Genomic DNA, 15,670 nt, shown 5'->3' with positions numbered 1-15,670 from the left:
ATCTGTCTCCTTGACAGGCACAGCGCCAACTCGTGCATCGCGCATTCACGCGTCGGGAAAAGAGCCAAAGATGAGGCCGACTGTCGTTGGCTCGGTCGTACGAGACGCACTCTTGGTGTTCTCGTCGTTGTTATTTAATCAAGGACAACTATCTGGATAGTTTGCATCCTCGCTTTCGCCCAGCGGAATGTAGACGCGGTTCTTTGTTTCTCAGTAGTGACCGCTTCTTCAGGGTCAGAAGTTTGTTTCCCCGAGTAGAGGTCATTGAGCTAACAAGCTCTTCTCTGCCAAGGGCTTCAAAAATATGACTTTTGATGGCCAGTTCGCTTCCTAAAGAGAGAGAGAGAGAGATACATAGCTCAGTGGGCTTTAAAACCTCGAGTTTGTTTTGAGTAAATGTTACGAAGAGCTTCTCTGCGGTCCCCTCCACAGAAGAGCGACTTTACCCCCCCCCCCCCCCACGTGCGTTGTCGCGGCCGCGGCGATGTCTGACGACTGCTGCCCCCCCCTCCCTCGTGCGTTGTCGTGGCCGCGGCGATGTTTGCCGACTGCTCTCCCCCCCTCCCTCGTGCGTTGTCGTGGCCGCGGCGATGTCTGCCGACTGCTCTCCCCCCCTCCCTCAGGTGCACACGTTCCGGGGCCCCCACTGGTGTGAATACTGCGCCAACTTCATGTGGGGCCTCATCGCGCAGGGAGTCAAGTGTGCAGGTGCGTCGTCGTCCCGCCCTATTCCGTCACGTCTCTGTCGTAGTTGCGCGTGGAGGTCTGCGGCTGGCACCTGGCGTCTACAGGGGGCCATGCGGCTGCTGTTCTCTGGCTCCACTCCCTTGCGTGTCCTTCCGGAGTGGAACGTGTGTTTTGTCGGTGTGGAGGGACAGTCGTGTGTGTGTGTCTGTTGGGGAGCGGTGGTGTAGCGGTTAGCACGCTGCGCTACGTACCCGGCGACCCGTGTTCGATTCCCACTCACGGCCAACACCAGTGACGATTATCTGAACCGGTCCCGGGCCTCTCCTAGGTCGACTCAGCCTCAAATGAGTACCTGGTGCGGTGTGTAAACATCGTCACTAGGGAGACAAAGGCGGTCGGGCGTGGTGCTGGCCACCCTCCCCCTCGTGTACCGTTGCGGCCTTCATAGGTGCTCGCGAACAGCACTTGCCCCTACAGTCTGTTCAGGCTATACGGGGGATCTTTGTCTTTGGGGAGCGAGCGGTAGTGTAGCGGTTAGCGCGCTGCGCTACGTAGCCGGCGACCCGAGTTCGATTCCCGCTCACGGCCAACATCGGTGACGAATATTTGAACTCGTCCTGGGCCTCCCCTAGGTCGACTCGGCCTCAAATGAGTACCTAGTACGACAAAGGCGGCCGGGCGTGGTGCTGGACACCCCCATCACCCCCTTGTGTGCCGTGTCCACCTTCATAGGTGCTCGCTAACAGCACTTACCCCAACAGTCTGTTACAGACGAAAAAGGAGGAGAGGGGGGGGGGCATTTGTCTCTATCTTTGCTGCGATTCAGTATCATGCGCACAATCGTGCGCCACTCCCTGCTCTCCTCGCCCGTGCTTCTCAATTAATCCGTAATTGTTTTTTTTTTGACGGAATAATTTCAACTGAATGAAAGTTGCCCGGAATGAGTCGGTAGCAATTCAATTCGAAGATGTAGATTTGGTCGAGTGTTCATGTCTTTGGGCTGCAGCGCTGACCGAGTTTTGTTGTTTTCCGGCGGGTCTGTGGCCTGCTTTTGGAAACGAGGTCACGGTCTGCGTGGCGGGCGTCCGGGCTGGCAGGCTCGAGGTGTGCTGCATTATGTAAGCGTAGCGCCTCCTGGGACAGCGCGTCTGCAACGGCGGTGGCGGCTGCGCTATTTGAACGTCATCCCTAGATTGAACATTGAACACTCACTTGATTTGGAGCAATCTTTGGAAGGTAGGGTGTTGACTGTTATGTTAGCCGACTATCTGCGTTGTATTGCATTCTATTTCTAAGCTTTACTATGTTTGTTTTCTATTTCATTTGTACCTGATGATGATTGCGTGTGTTGCAATCGAAACGTCGTATGCTATTATTTAATATATTTTTCTTTCTACGTGACTTTACCGATAAAAACTAAGAGTGAACATTCATTTGTTTATAACTGCTGTTTTGATAATTATTTTTTTACCCTTTTATCTGGCAACAAAACTGACACCTTTTTTACAAGGAGTCATGTTTGCATTGACTACAATACCTGCAGTCGGAATGCAAACAAAAAACAAAAAACATATTTTGCTACTGGCAAATGAGGTTCCAATGGTGTAAATGCTTACCCCGAGCTCTCATACTCTGATGGTGCATTGTCTTTGAGTTGTGCGTCTTTTGGCGTCATCTGGTCCAACACCATGTGAGACGAGGCTCTAAAGAAAGCTGTCTCGGGTGTGGACCAATCAATTTCAAGGACAGTGCATACATTATCAGAGTTGTGTTTTTTGTTTGCATTCCGACTGCAGGTATTGTGGTCAATGCAAACATGACTCCTTGTAAAAAAAAAGGTGTCAGTTTTGTTGCCAGATAAAAGGGTAAAAAACCAATTATCACATTTTGCTACTGGCAAATGAGGTTCCAATGATGTAACTGCTGTTTTGTGTTTAGTTTGTTCCTCCACCCCCCCACCTCCGATGAGAGGGAGGTTGGCTACGTACAGCGCGGAAGAAGTTCAACGTGCACGCGTACATACGTACGTGCATCGCTCCGCAAGCCACGCGCTTTGCTGAATCGGCCGATATCGTTTCATCTCGCGGTTTGTGAGCAGATGAAAGAATCGGAGCTTCCGAGAGAGAGAGAGACAAAAAAAATACGAAATCATAATAATTTCATTGCGATGTCTGAAACTCCCCCCCCCGTTTACTCTGTTAGAGCTCAGCTCATTATCAGACGGTTGCGGAAAATAAATAAATTGTAACCACGCAAGCCCAGGTGGTTTGCTCTGCCGAGACGACTCAGCTGTGCAACAGTGCACGCATCTCGTGCGTGAATGCTTGTCCACTCTTAGCAGTGGAGCGATGACAGTTGCCAAGCGACAGAAGGCGACGAACTCCCCGGACCGCGCTCCTGGCGGTCGACAGGCACCGGGAGAAGAGGCTGAGAAAAGCCTCGGCAATCGGGAGAGGGTGTTTATCATGGGACCTCCTTTGCCAATACCTAAATATGAGAATAGGTTTTCCCACTTTTTCTGGCAACAAAACAGCTGTGTTAAGATTTCGATGTAAAGCTTTCGTGACTGCAGGGATTCATATCTTGGTTCTTTCAGTAAAGTCCCTTCTACGTGACTTTACCGAATGAACCAAGAATATAGGTGTTAAGATGTTAAAACACCAAACTGAAACCTTTTACAAGGAATCATGTCTGCATTAACCACAATTCTTGTGGTCAGAATGCAAACAAAAAACATACTCTGATAATGTAGGTATTGTCTTTGAAACTGATTGGTCCACACCCGAGACAGCTTTCTTTTGAGCCTCGTCTCAAAACGGTGTTAAGACCAATCAGTTTCAAAGACGATGCATATATTATATTCTTGGTTCTTTCGGTAACGTAACGTAGAAGGGAAATAATAAAATAATATAAATATAAAACAATTATATATGAATCCCTGCAGTCACGAAATCTTTAAATCACAAGCATTGTGGTTAATGCAGTTTGTTGTTTTAACATTTTAACACCTGTTTTGTTGCCAGAAAAAAGGGTAAAACCTATTCTCGAGATAGTATTTAGAGAGGATGGAAATCAAAGGGAAAGCAACTTTTATCTGGCTTTCTTGCATCAGTTTGAAGATTAATCGGACCAAAAAATAAACGATCTTCAAGTTATGTTATCGAACCCGAGTGACGTCCCATATTTTTTAATACGTTGGCGTAGTGACATAATTGGAGCTTTATGATGGAGCGCTTGATGGTAACTTTAAAGTCTTTTTATTTATGAACTTTCGAGCGCATGTCAGACGGCCTGGAACACACAGCCTGAGTGTGTGTCTACTGGATAAAAGCAATTTGAGTTTGGATTGCATCAGCCTTCAATGCTCTGTATCCCTTTCATGTGAATGATGGTATCTCGATGGCTGAAGCAATGTGTGGTACGTACGGCTGCCATTGCCATTTGTTCACGTTCGTCATCGGAATGGGAGAGGGTTCAGTTCCAAAAGGGGCAAGCAGATCCTCCCCGGGGCTTGATAGAATTTGCACGTGCTCCAGGCATGAAAAAGAAATGGCGCTCATTAGTTCAGGTGGTGCTGCCGGGCGCAGGCTTTACTTGGGAAATAGGCAACCGGTGAAGATAGAACGTTGGTCCAACTGTTACGACCGAGTACCAACTTTTGCCCATGTTTACTGGGCCCCCTGTCCCAGGCCTTGTCGTTAAATGACCCGCACATACAGACACAACTCTATGGTTCGTGCGTGCATGGTGCTGGCCACCACGCACGCACCCCCCACCCCCCCTCGTGTGCCGTGCCGGCCTTCATAGGTGCTCGCTAGCAGCACTTGCCACCGACAGTCTGTGGAGGCTCCACGGGGGGATCTTTGTCTTTGTGCGCGTGTGCAGACTGCGGCCTGAACGTGCACAAGCAGTGCTCCAAGGTGGTTCCCCACGACTGCGAGCCGGACCTGAAGCACGTGAAGAAGGTGTACAGCTGTGACCTCACGACGCTCGTCAAGGCCCACAACCGCAAGCGGCCCATGGTGGTGGACATGTGCATCAAGGAGATTGAGATGCGCGGTGAGCAGCCCTCTCAGGAGGGAGCACTCCACGCACGCCGTCCATGCGGTCTGCTTGCGTGTGCCTACGTTGAACTTCCTTCGCACACCGTACGTTGCCAGCTGTGCTAATCGGAGCTGCGTTGGGGTGAGGGGTGGCGTAAGGAGAACAAACTAAACACAAAAAGCAGTTTTAAAGAAATTCGTTTTCAATGTCGATGATTTAAAAGTGCATAGCTCCAGTGGCTGCCTCATATGGGAAGTGTGTTCACAGATGGCCGCAGCAGCGCGTCTGGAAGCGCGCGATGCAGTCACCATCTTTGTTCGATCGAAAGCCAAAATCCTGTATATATGTGCGCTCCGTATATACACGACACGCACGTGCGCTCAGAATCACAGCGCGTGCGTAGCATGCGCTGTGATTCTCCATACACAGATGCACCACACGCATACAACACACACCACACACACAACACACACCATACACACACACAATACACCACACACACACCGCACACACTACACACACACACCACACACACTACACACCGCACACACTACTCACACACCACACACAACACACACCATACACACTACTCGCACACCACACACAACACACACCATACACACAACACACACCATACACACAACACACACCAAACACGCCACACACACAAGGGCCTCGCTGCCTCTCTCTGCTGTGCGGTCGTTATTTATCCATAATAAAGTTTTTTTAATTAGATCGCGTAAATATGAATGTGTCTTTAAACCCACCACCACCCGACACAGCCAATTAGTAAGGTTTATCACGTAAAAAAAACATGCCAATTAGTTACTACTTCAGCACACCGGTGTGTTGGAGAGTAAACCCACAACATTGTGGATAATATTTGGTCGCGATAGCCGACGCGTCAAATCGCTATTTACCCGTCGGTTTGTCTGGGGGGGGGGACTTTATTTTTCCCCTTTTCGTAAACTCTTGAGTGTTCAAGCCAGCGACGTAGAAACCTCTCCGTTGATTCGTTATTTTACGAGCAGCAGGGGCGCTCTCGAACTGCAGGTCAGCACCGGGAGGCGACGCCGCAGGCAGAGGAGAGACCTCTGTGCAAGTTGAGATGCGAGAGTCGACATGTTTGTTTTTTTGGGAAGTGGAGCGCAAGGACCCATGTGTCTATTTTCAGTGGCACATGCAGTCGTTCCATAGACAATGCTTGATAATAACTAGGGTTGATGTGGAGCTGACAGACACCACGAACCTGCCACCACAGCCAGACCTGAACGAAAGATAGGCGACATACCATCACTTGTCAATTCACCGCTGGATGAAGGCTTCCCCACACGGCGTTCGGGCATGGAGTTGGATCATACTTCGTCGTTTTTGATCAGTGAAGGTTAATGAAATGGGGGGGGGGGTGTTGGCCAAGACCAATCGAGATATCGTTCACCACCGATGTTCGGTCGCATTCGAGTCGCCGGAGGTTCGTGGTGCAGTGCTGCAGCGAGCACCGCTGAGGCTCAATTACGTTTCATTGTCCTCCGGACCTCCCCGGGGAGGCTCGTGTGTGTACGCATGTGAGCATGCCGTCTGCGTCTATTTCTTGTTTACGATCGCAACGGCCTCCCTCCAGACATTGTGGCCTCATCGCTGCCTTCCCGTCTTCCCCCACATCCCCCCCCCCGCCCCAACTCCGCCACCTGCATCCCTCGGTTGAGCTTAGGGCTGCGCTCCGAAGGCCTCTACAGGGTGTCTGGCTTCAGCGAGCACATCGAGGACGTCAAGATGGCGTTTGACAGAGGTAGGCGAGCGTGGGCCCGCGCGGGTCGGAGGCTTCGATGGGGGGGGGGGGGGGGGGGGGGGGGCGCCCTTGCCCTGCTGAACTAAACTCTTGTTTTTTTATTTCACCAGGTAAGGCCCACAGAGCTGTGTCGCTCTTTTTTAAACGATTTTTATTAACTCACTCTCTGTCTGATGTTGTTGTCTCCTCAATTTTTACCCACTTCCCAATGTGGTATCGACTGCAAACTTGGTATACTTTTGTCATACTGATGACAATACTATATTCTATCATAAAAAAAAATATATAAACGATCTTTTTACACGCTTTCTATTCACTCTTGTCTGTTGTCGTATCCTCAAATCTTGTAACGCAATTTTTACCCACTTCCCAATGTGGTATCGACTGCAAACTTGGTATACGTATGTCATACTGATGACAATACTATATTCTATCATAAAAAATTCAAAACATATATTTTACAACATTTTTATATGTTATGGTTCGGCTTGGCTCTAATTGTCCACGGTAAACTGAAGTTGGCTGTAAATGACCACGGTCCCTTACGTTGTGGCAAGCTTCGGGGCCACTTCCTGGAGTCGTGGAGTTCTTCCATTACTCGTACGGTACATTTCATTAAAGCGTGTTTAAAAAAAGTAATATTACTTATTATTATTATTTCAGAAGCGGCCTCGCGACTACAAATGATAGCTCAACAAAGTGGCCTCGGCATGTGGAAACTTACAGCAGCCAAATAATTTATAGCAGCCAAATAATCTGCACCTGCGAGTTGTACGATGCCAATGAAGTTCAACGTACATACATACGTAATCTAAACGCGTGTTTCTATAATATGGGAGGGGGAAAAAAAAAAGGAGGACCCGGAGAAAAATCTACGTGACCACGAGGAGTGAGAGAGACACGCAAACTTCAAATATACAGCAGGCGTCAGGGTCAGAACCGAACCCACGACCTCCCGCGTACGGGGCGAGGGTGACGACATCTCCTAGCCGCCGCGTCGACCCAGTTCCTTCATTGCCCCCGAACGAGCGGTGCCACAGGCGGTAACGGCTGTGAATCTCGCAAACCCACGCCGCATTCTTCTCCTCCGATTACACGCAGCACAGATGTTTCTGCCCCAAGTGGCAAATTAAAGAGTCCTAATGATTCGGTCGTTGTGGCCGATTAGCATAATTGAAGCGGCTGCTCATAACCAGATGAATACCTGGAAGGAATAGCATCGTTACGCTTCGGCGGGCGTCAAAGGAATGCTAAATTGCTGATGGTCTTTAGCGGAATGTTGTTGAATGTCAAAGCAAATTTGAATATTTCGAAATAAAGTCATTCATTATTAACTGCAATTTGGACCCCTCTGAGCTTTGGCAGATGAGCTGTTGCAATGCAACTTGTGTGAGATACGAATCCATCCAAGAAAATTAGATTAATCATCCCACGCCCCCGCCACCCACCTCCCCCTCCCCCCCCGATTTCCATCACGATATTTTACTGAAAACACCTTCGGGGGAAGTGTGTTTTCTGGTGAGAATGAAGGCATTGAATTCGATTGTACCGAACAAATGGGTTGTTGTGGTCGGGTACATGGACTGGTCTTTTTCGCTGCCTTCATTTAGTGACGCATCCTGCCCTCTGCTGGCGGCAGAGAGACCCCCGACGGGAGAATCTCCATGACACAGGTGTTTTTATTTGGGTTAGATCGCGTAAATATATAAATGTGTCATTAAACCCGCCGCCACCCGACACAGCCAATTAGTAAGGTTTGTCACGTAAACGGAACGTGGCCAATTCGTTACCGGTACAGCACTAACCGGTTGTGTGTTGGAGAGCCAAGCCACAACATTTACAATCCGAGTACGACGTTTCGCCAGGAATTACAACTAGCTTCATCAGGTGACAGCCACGTAGGCTTTTGCGAAATCCTACGTGGTAGAATCTCAATACCAAGCAAAAGACTCCGTCTCCGATGGCTTAGGTTACGTCGTTCTCAGACGGCCACAGTTAGGCGCGTGAAAATAAAGTGGTGAAAGTTCGTCTCCTCTGAAACGACGGGGCTCGGCCTCTGACACCACGATGCACTTACTGTTTTTGGCAGAAAATAATATTTTGGATATCTACAGTTCTCCCTTGTGTTTGATCGACATATTTGCGAACGAAACTCAAGCCAAGTCCGTACTTTCCTGCGAGTCTCGATGCAACACAGTCGGGATTCCTAGAGCTCGCCGATGCAACTGCAGCTCAATACACACGTTCCGCCACACGCAACGGTGGAAGGTGTGCATCTCCGGCGAAAAGAGGTGGCGTGTGTGCACTAGTGGTTTTCGTGTGCGTGTGTGCGTAGTGGTCGTGTGGCGGCAGAGCCGGCCCAGCCACTAAGCGACCCTTGCAATTGCAAAGGGCCCCGTGGCCAGCAGAGGGGGCCCCCTAGAGTCACTGCTAGCTAGTGGGTGAAAACAATCATACATCAAAGGGGCCTCCAACCAAATTTTGCTTAGGGCCCCCAAAGGTCTAGGGCCGGTTTTGTGTGGCGGTTAGCGTGCCGCGCTAGGAACCCGGCGACCAGAGTTCGTTTCCCGCTCGCAGCCAACATCAGTGACGATTCTAGATTTGAAGCTTTCGTGACTGCAAGGATAATTAATAAAAGTAAAATAAAATATTTAACTTTTATTAATTTAAATTTTTTACCTACATGACTTTACCGGAAAAACCTAAGAGTATCAGTGACGATTATCTGAACCGGTCCTGGGCCTTGACTCAGACTCAAATGAGTACCTGGTGCGTTGGTGCGTAAACATCGCCACTGGGGAGACACAGGCGGCCGGGCGTGGTGTTGGCCATGCGCCCGCTCGTGCGCCGTGCCGGCCTTCATAGGTGCTCCGACAGCCTGTTAAGGTTACGCGGGGGATCTTTGCGTATGGAAAGGTCATGTCTGCGCTTTGCTGTGCACCTCGCTGTCCGCACAGATGGCGAGAAGGCCGACATCTCGGCCAACTCGTACGACGACATCAACATCATCACCGGAGCCCTCAAGCTCTACTTCCGAGACCTGCCAATCCCACTCATCACCTACGACGCCTACCCCAAGTTTATCGACGCTTCAAGTGAGAGAGCTGTCACTTCTGTCTTCTACTAACTTCTTCTTTTTCTCCATTTATTCCCATCCTGGGCCATCTCTCCTTCCAATCCGTTGCCCTTCGCATCGCGATTCGCCACTTGTGTGGGACCACCGGCCCTTCACATCACTGGCACATCAAACATGACCTGCCCGGGTGCATTTTGGGGTTTTAAATTCATCCCTTCGCCTTAAAATGTAAACGTTCTTGTTCCTCCAGCAGAACAGATTGTTTAAAATCCATCAGTTGGTCCAACTTTCTCCAAAACACTCCCAGTTGTCTCACACCTTGGAATATATTTGCGACCTCTGCCCCCTTACTGGACATCTGTGTAAAAAAAAGAGCTTCATAGCTCATCGGATTCCTCCTCCAGTCTAAACCAAAGATTCTGATGTATGAATTATTCCCTTTAAATAACAATCCGTGTCCGTCAGCACGACGTACCACCACGGTGTACGAATGGCATTCATTGCACTGGTTATTATTATTATTATTATTATCCAAGATAAGGCACTGTTTCTCTCACCTCTGTGGCATGGCCGTGGGATATTTTCACCGCCGGCTCACCGGCCCGGCAGCCGAGCCTTTACCCCGGGCCCACGTGAGAGCGGGGGTGGCCGCCCGGACGACGATGGCCGTTGTACACACGCTTAGAAGTGGCCGTGGGTAAGTTGGTGGCGCGCGACGGTCTCTGAGGAGAGGGATGGCCCCTGTGCTGCAGAGCTGATGGACGCAGACGAGCGGCTGGAGGGGATCCACGAGGCGCTGCGACTGCTGCCACCCGCTCACTACGAGAGTCTGCGCTACCTCATGGCACACCTCAAGCGGTTAGTCTCGCGCCGTGACACCGCTGTGACACTTGCTGCCAAGTTCAACATACATACGTACATGCATACATTCAAGCGGTTAGTCTCGCACCGTGACACCTCGAGCGGTTGTGCGTGCACCGTGCGACGCCATCGAACTCTCCGTGCAGGTTGACGGCCGTGACGCTTCAACCCGGTGGCCAGACGCCGCGTTGTTGCGTGCGAATGTCAGTTTGCACGCGTGCAGCTCGGTGTTCTTAACGGTTTCCAGCCGAGGTCGAAGGCATTCATGCATTATCTCTGGCCGCTTGCCTGGAGTGCAAAGTTACGTCGCCTTGAAGGAAGTACCCAATTTAAAACGCGGCCAAATTGATTAAAAGCGTTCCCCAACACCTGGAGACACAAACCAGAGCACGAGGGACCATTAGCAAATACGCCGATGCACGTTTTGCCCTCTGATAGCTCCCCCCACCGGCTTCCACACCGCTCATCGAATGCGGACGCACGATGGAAAGCGTCACGCGGTCCACGCGTAGCGCATTATTGCCGTGCAGCGGCATTCTTACCCGAGATTGCGTTCGCGCTGGCTCGGCAAGGACGATGGGCGGTAATCTCGCAAAGGCACGCAGCCCCGCGCGCACACACGCACACACACACGCACGCACACACGCACGCACACACGCACGCACGCACGCACGCACGCACGCACACACGCACGCACACATGCACGCACGCGCACGGTAGGATCTGAGCTGTGGTCTGACGGTTGCCGCCCGCGTGTTTGTGCTCTTGGCTGTGGCGCGGCGTGCCGCAGGGTGACACTTTACTCCAAGGAAAACCTGATGAGCGCCGAGAACCTGGCCATCGTCTTTGGACCCACGCTCATGCGGCCGCCGGAGCAGGACGTCCTCGCCACCCTCAACGACATCCGCTACCAGCGCCTCGTCATCGAGACGCTCATCAACAACGAGGAGATCCTCTTCTGAGGAGCCACCTACCGGCGACGCCCTCGCCACCCTGCGGTGGTGGCGGGGGGTGGAGGGGGTGGGGTGGAGGGGGTGGGGTGGAGGGGGTGGGGTGGAGGGGGTGGGGTGGAGGGGGTGGGGTGGGGGGGGGCGAAGGCCGCCCCCTTCCTCCCATAGCAGCGGGGGGCTTGTATTGTCTGGGGGTGGGGGAGGGCCCCCACTTGAAAAACACCCGTCAGCCGCTCGCTCCCTCTGCTCACCTGGCCACCCGACTCGGCGCACAGTGGGGATCTTGCCGACGTTCGGAGTGCGGGACAAGGGCCCGCCTCTCGGGAGAGGAGGAGGCTCACTCCCGGACCTTCGTTCCTTGCGCCCACAACCGGCCACTTTGTCATCGCCGCCACTTTGGGCTCTGCGATCCAGCTGGGCTGGAGAAGGAGGCAGAGGAGGCCACGGGACTCGCCCAGCTGTGGCTGCTCGCTGTCACGCGGCGTTGCGACGATTGCGCTGGAGATAGTTATCTGGGCGGGGTGTCTCTTTAGGTCTCTGCCTGATTAATAATTTGTTGATATTTTGAGTAGAGAAAAAAAAGTGAACTGGTATACTTTGCAGTTCACCATGATCTGGCATCCTGTAGCTTGTACGGTCGCAAGAGCAAATTTCTCGATAAATGTCACTTCACCGCCACACTGTACAGCATTGGTTATAATGCCAGCTGTAATGTGAATCTAATTTTGTGCACATGTGGGGAATTCAATGGTTTACAGTGCTGGGTATTTATTTTTGTGCCACCCCTTTAATGAGATGGGTAAATCTTGAAAGCTCGAGAGCGAGTGGCGTGCTGTCCCAGTGCGCCAGCGTTGCCTTCAGGGCCTCGGCTCAAGTTATCGGGGCCAAACGTCAGCCAAGCGACTAAACGGCTTTTCTGAAATTTGTCTATCAATTTGTTTCCGACGAAATGATGATTTCGTTCACACTATAGCTTTCGTTATTGTTTACATGCCGCTCCACGCATAATTTATTTGAGCTGTGTATGCGTCACAATGCTGTTGCATTGATTTTGGGGGGGGGGGGTGGGTTGGTAATGGGGTGGGAAGGGTGGGGGGGGGGATCCACATTGGATTCCTGTGTGAAATTCCGGGATGAAGTCGTTGGCGCGGCACCTCTGCATGAAGAGGGGGGGGGGGGGGTTGGTGAGGCTGTTGTTGACACCCGACTGAATTATATTCCGATAGCTATCGCTTTCTGTTGTAACGTGTGCGACCCGTGACCCAGTTTCACTTTTTATTTTATTTCCCACCTAAGAATTGGAAAAAAAAAGTTTTGGGTTGCCGTGCCCGTGTTCATTTACGAGAAGAAAAAACCTAGAAAAAAACGCTCGCTTCATCTCGGGAAGTCCGCAAGCGTTGTTGGTTAAATCCCATCGGAGTAACGCGACTGCGAGACCCGTCACTCGTTTCACCGGCGAGAACGTCCGCTCGGCTACCCCCCCCCCAACCATTCTCCAAGCCGCGAGTTCCGACGCTCTTTGTCACCTCGAGACAAGGTGTGCAGTGCACAGCTGTGATATCACCTGACCAAAATAGCCGCGTTGTGATGCTGGTGAAACTGCCCGAGGCAGTTTTTACTTCTGCCCCCTCCCCGCCGCCGCCCTTCCCTCGCTTTCCGCAGCTGTTAATCTTCCGCGACTGCACTGTGCTATGTTTTACACAAGTGTGGCTGTTGTGAAAAACGCCAAAGCAGGCCTTGAATACGCGCAGCCCCCGACGCTGGACACATTTATATATGTACGTGGCTCTCGAGCAGGTGCTTTAACGATCACGTGTTTACCCGAGGGCATTTCCTTTTCACGTGGAATGAAAGCGGAGTACGCGGAGAAAACCACAACGCACAGGCTCTCGACACTCCACGCAGATAGGTTCAGTCCCCTGTCTGCTGCACAGCTTCTTACCAGGGAACCCCTTTGCCCCCCTTCAGGTCGGCGTCGCACGCACACGTAACCACCTCGGCGCAATCCGTCATACCTGCCTGGTGTAGGGCCACCTCGCCCAAGAAACAGGCCGCCACGGTGCCGTTGCTCTCCAAGGCCCCCGGTGGAATGTTCATGTTCCTGCGGCATGGGATGGACCAGACCCAGCCAGGGGTAGCTATCTAAACTGAAAAGTAAAAAACTCAACTATTTATTTTAACGTCTTGGTTCTTTCGGTAAAGTCACGTAGAAGGGAAGTAATAAAATAATAAAACATAATAAAATAATTCTCACGACGTTTCGACCACAACGCAAGCAGCCGTCCTCAGGTGAAGAGCAGGTCTGTCGGGGAGACAGCGTGTCTTGTTTTTGTTTGTTTGTTGTCTTCAGACGCTGTCTCCCCGACAGACCTGGTCTTCACCTGAGGACGGCTGCTTGCGTTGTGGCCGAAAACGTCGTGAGAATTATCTTATTATGTTTTATTTTTATTATTTTATTACTTCCCTTCTACGTGACTTTACCGAAAGAACCAAGAAGATGAATCTCTGCAGTCACGAAAGCTTTAAATCGAAATATTTATTTTAATTTACCAGGTAATGCCCACTGAGCTTCTTTAGCTCGTTTTTTCAGAAGCGACCTGGCTGTGACAATTCATAGCTCGACGAAGTGACTTGTGGAAATTTACAGCGGCCAAATACTCGAAACGCGCGTTGATTCTAAATGTGGAGGGAGAAACCAGAGGGGCTGGAGAAAAATCCACTCGACCGAGGCGAAACTCCAACTATACGGTGACATGCGTTCTGCCCGAGTCCACTTTGCTTTTTTCCACTGCCGATGTGAGGAGAAGTCGTAGTGCTCCTCGTCACACGTGCTATCACACGACCGCGAACCGCTCTCGTGTGACTGATAAAAACAACAACAACAACATATAAAACGAAACTATGATTTTTTTACCAGGTAAAGCGCACTGAGATACGCAGCTCTCTTTCGCAAGCGACCCTGGCTATTACAGATGACAGCTCAAACGAAGTGGATTATTATCAAGGGGAAATGTTTAGCAGCAGACACATCGTACTCTCCATGCACGTCGATGCTGAATGTGGAGGAGAAACACCGCAGGACCCCGAGACAAATCCACGCGACCACGGGGAGCCAAAGGAAACAGGCAAATTCTACACAGACAGCAGGCGGCAGGGTCGGGATCGAACCCACGACCTCCTGTAGACCAGGCGAGGTAGTTAACATCTCACCACTGCGGCGCTACCGCGTATCGAGCATGCAGGCGGTGTGTAACCAATGGGTGAATCGCAGGCCAGGTACTACGAAGGGGAAATTGGACCGGGTGGGTGCCCCATTCATCCCTGACACCGGGGCCCATACCAGTTACACGATGCCACGGGACCTGCCTTGTCTCCATGTCACGTTGGGTGATGCTACACCAAGGCTCGGCCGAATAACCTTTTCAATGCAGCTCACCAAGACATTTTTCTTTGCACTTGTATCGTCATTAAAAAAAAAATCAGCTTTAAAGAGTAATTCCAACACGCAACTGTATTTACAAAAAGATCCCCTCCCCGAGTATTTGAGTTCAAAGATTTGTGTGACACGGTAATGTGTTTTTGTTGGGGACGAAGTAATACTCTGTCAAATGTGAACCAAGGACATGCATGGCGATCCATGCTGTTTGAGCGACTCGCCACTCATTGCAAGCCTCACATCTGTCACATAATGCCTCGGCAGTGTTTGACGAGTTGACATTTCTGAGCCATTTTGGATGAGGAATGCGTCGGAACAAATCGCTTTGGCGTGCTCGAGATCAGCGCTTCCGTCGCTGTCAAAAGCACAGCAGCGTCGTGGTGCTCCAGCGAGCGTTGTCGCGTTGTTGGGCAGCCCGACACTGCCTGCGTGCTCGCGTGTGATGTGCAGTCTCGACAGAGAGGGTTCCCTTGCAGGGCTCTTAAGAGGCGGAGATGCGTGCCGAGTCCAAAGACGCGGCCGACTCGTCGCAAGCAGCGCGCGCCTTGCCCAAAACATCGCCCCGTTCGCACACGTGTCTTGTTTTTGTTTGTTTGTTGTCTTGTCATTCATCACGGAGCGTCGTCTCGTAAACACAAGGGGGCAGGGGGCCTTTTTGCTCATTTTTTATTCCATCGTGTGATGGCAGCGTCGGTTTAAAAAGAAAAGCTTCCACGCGCCCCCCCGAAAGCGGTCTTCAAACTCGCGTCGTGAATTCAAACCGGCTCGTTGAGTCGCAGTCTTCAACCGATTCGAAACAACCCACGAGCGGGGGGTTGGGGGTGTGG

General features: G+C 51.2%; 1 protein-coding gene across 1 annotated transcript in view; it reads left to right on the top strand.

The window, feature by feature from the left end:
- LOC133346128 (N-chimaerin-like) overlaps positions 1-11,461 on the top strand; it is a 44,256-nt gene extending 32,795 nt beyond the window's left edge. Inside the window, 6 exon segments of the mRNA XM_061557564.1 lie at positions 624-708; positions 4,573-4,746; positions 6,443-6,520; positions 9,478-9,615; positions 10,349-10,454; positions 11,248-11,461. Of these exon segments, the coding sequence (XP_061413548.1) occupies positions 624-708; positions 4,573-4,746; positions 6,443-6,520; positions 9,478-9,615; positions 10,349-10,454; positions 11,248-11,419 (753 nt within the window). The 3' untranslated portion in view covers positions 11,420-11,461.
- The last annotated feature ends 4,209 nt before the right edge of the window (positions 11,462-15,670 follow it).

This window comes from Lethenteron reissneri, chromosome 23 (assembly GCF_015708825.2).
Source record: "Lethenteron reissneri isolate LAM-NWPU_2019-01 chromosome 23, ASM1570882v1, whole genome shotgun sequence".
Lineage (NCBI taxonomy): Eukaryota > Metazoa > Chordata > Hyperoartia > Petromyzontiformes > Petromyzontidae > Lethenteron > Lethenteron reissneri.
This window is presented reverse-complemented; position numbering and strand designations above follow the sequence as displayed.